Here is a 2,764-nt window from a genome sequence, read left to right as displayed (position 1 = left end):
AAGGTCGCTGACGTGATTATCCCCGATTTTTGTTTTGGGGACCATATCGTCGACATAAACTTCGATATTCCTGCCGACTTGTCTGGAGAATACTTTATCCATAATGCGTTGGTAAGTTGCACCTGCGTTCTTTAGTCCAAATGGCATGACTTTATAACAATAGTTACCGAAATCAGTGATAAAAGCGGTTTTATTTTGATCAGAAGGGTGCATCATTATTTGATTATACCCTGAATACGCATCCATAAAACTTAGAGTAGCGTAGCCTGAGGCATTGTCTACTAAAGAGTCTATGGATGGTAGAGGATAAGAATCCTTTGGGCATGCTTTGTTTAAATCAGTGAAATCGACGCACATGCGCCACTTACCGCTTTGTTTCCTTACCATTACCACATTGGCTAACCAGGTGGTGAATCTGATTTCTTTGATAAATTTGGCGTTGATGAGCTTTTGTGTTTCTTCGAGTGACGCTCGCTTTTTCTCTTTGCCGAGCTTGCGTTTCTTCTGTTGCACTGGTCGGATTGCCGAGTTTATTGCTAGTCTATGACTGATAATTTGTGGGTCGATTCCGGGCATATCTGATGGTTTCCATGCGAAAAGGTCGGCATTTTCTTGTAGGAAAGTTGTTATGGTCTGTAACTCATATGCATCGATTGAGGTACCTACATATGTGAATTTATTAGGGTCATTGTTGAAGTATATTTTTTGTAAGTCATCAGAGGGTTTTGGTCGATCGAGGAAATCAGCTCTTGGGTCCAGTTCGGCTAGCGTATGCTCCTTTTGGTTTAGGCCAACGTTGTTGATGTGTTGCGTTGATCGATTTTGGAATTTCATGCTGATGTTGTAACAACGCCGTGCCTCTTTATGGTCGCCATGTATTGTTGCAACCTGGTCGTCCCAGTTGTGGTCTGTAACCACACTGATCCGAGTATTGGGACTCGTTCTCCTGAGAAGCCGACCAAGTCTCCTCCTGTGGACTGTAGCACGTTGTCGCTGAGCTTCATCTTTTGAAATGTGGAGTAAAACAGAACATCGGCGCTACTCCCGGGATCCAGGAGCACCTTTTTCACTAACAGGTCTCCTAGCTGGAGGGTGATTACCACAGGGTCGTCCAAATTTTGTATGTTGGTGTTAAAGTCGGCATGTGTGAAAGTGACTTCCGGTTGTGGATTAGTGATTGGTACATGTTGTTCCGGTCCGTCTACCGAGCATATTGATCTGAACGATCTTTTCCTTGCCGAGCTTGAGTATCCTCCACTTGCGTATCCTCCTGAAATACAATTGATTATACCTCGTGGCCGTTCATATTGGCTTGAAGATGCCTTCTCTCTTCCTCGGTGTTGTTCAGAGGGATCGTTTGGTGTGGAACTAGGTCCTCGCTTTTGGATGTGACCCCCAATGTATTTGTCTAGGTGTCCTTGTCTTGCTAGTCGTTCCAAAAGGTCTTTGGCGACCACACAATCATCTGTATTATGGCCGTGTTTCTGGTGGAAAGCGCAGTACTTTGACTTGTCTACATTCTTTGTATCTTGGTATGTGCCGGCCTTTCTTGGTGGCTTGATTAGTTTGGAGTTCAAGATTTCCTTGATTATGTCCTCCCGTTTTGTGTTAAACTGCGTGTAAGAATCAAATCGTGGTGTTAGTTTAAAATTTTTCTTAATAGATGAGTTCTTATCTTCTTCACGGAAGTGTGACTTGTCAGACTTTCGAGCTTGTCGGAGTTCCTCGATATCAATTTGTCCCTTTGCTTTTTCTCGAAATTCTGCTAGAGTCTTCGGTTTTGCTACTGCGATCGTTTCCTGGAACTTCCCAGGTCGAAGGCCGCTTTTAATTGCGTGGAGATGGACCTCGGGGTGGAGATCTGGTATGCTGATTGCGACCTTGGTAAATCGAGTCATATAGTCCTTTAAACTTTTGTTTGGTCCTTGCTTGATAGTGTTAAGGTAATCGGAATCGTGCAGGTATATTGCAGACTCGGCGAAATGTTCTTCGAATAACTTCGCCAGCTGATGAAAGCGCGAAATGGAACCTGCAGGCGAAGCACACAACCAATCAAGTGCAGGACCGTCTAAATAATTCGGAAAACAACGACATAAAACTTTATCTGATGCACCATTGACGATCATTATTGATCAGAATTTCTTTAGGAACTTCCTCGGGTCTCCGAGTCCATCGTAAGGTGTGAGGGTCAATGGCAGAGTGAACCTCTTCAGCAGTTCGAAGTTCATTACTTCTTCTGTGAAGGGGCCTACAGGGTCCTCGGATTCTTCTTTCTCGTCTTCGGGCCGGTGCTCTTCGTGTTGAGCGGTTTCTGAAACATGAGTCGGCTGTGACTGATGTTCCTCGTCTTCCGCCTGTTGGCGATGAGCATCGTTGTGTTCGATCCGAGAATGATTAAGTTCAGCAATTTGAGCAGCCATTATTTGGTTTTCGTCAGCCATCCGTTGGTTAGCTTGTTGGAGCTCAGCTACCATTCGCATAAGTTCGGTCAGTGAAGGAGGTGGTACGTCAGCCATGGATGCAGATGGAAGTGATGGGACCAAAAGAAAAAATATGATCTCCTCGGCCCCACGGTGGGCGCCAATTGATCTTGCCTGGCAAATAGGTCGGCTTCAACTCTCTGAGATCAGCCGAGCTATAAGCTACAAGGTTGAACGTCTATCCTTCCAGGTCCGATCTTCCCGTGTTCGTTGTGAATATGAGAGTGCGAATAATACAGAGGAGGCGGAGTGTACCTGCAAAGGCACTCCGATGCTTAAGTCAG

At 45.2% G+C, this 2,764-nt stretch overlaps 1 protein-coding gene across 1 annotated transcript; it reads right to left on the bottom strand.

Annotated features, from left to right (window-relative positions):
* Positions 1-830: 830 nt before the first annotated feature.
* On the bottom strand, positions 831-2,126 carry LOC107485691 (uncharacterized). Its single transcript, XM_016106214.1, has one exon. The coding sequence runs from the start codon at positions 2,124-2,126 to the stop codon at positions 831-833; it is 1,296 nt and encodes a 431-aa protein (XP_015961700.1).
* Positions 2,127-2,764: the final 638 nt, after the last annotated feature.

Source organism: Arachis duranensis, chromosome 4 (genome assembly GCF_000817695.3).
Source record: "Arachis duranensis cultivar V14167 chromosome 4, aradu.V14167.gnm2.J7QH, whole genome shotgun sequence".
Classification (NCBI taxonomy): domain Eukaryota; kingdom Viridiplantae; phylum Streptophyta; class Magnoliopsida; order Fabales; family Fabaceae; genus Arachis; species Arachis duranensis.
Note: the sequence above shows the minus strand (reverse complement) of the source record. Positions and strands in the feature narration are given on the sequence as shown.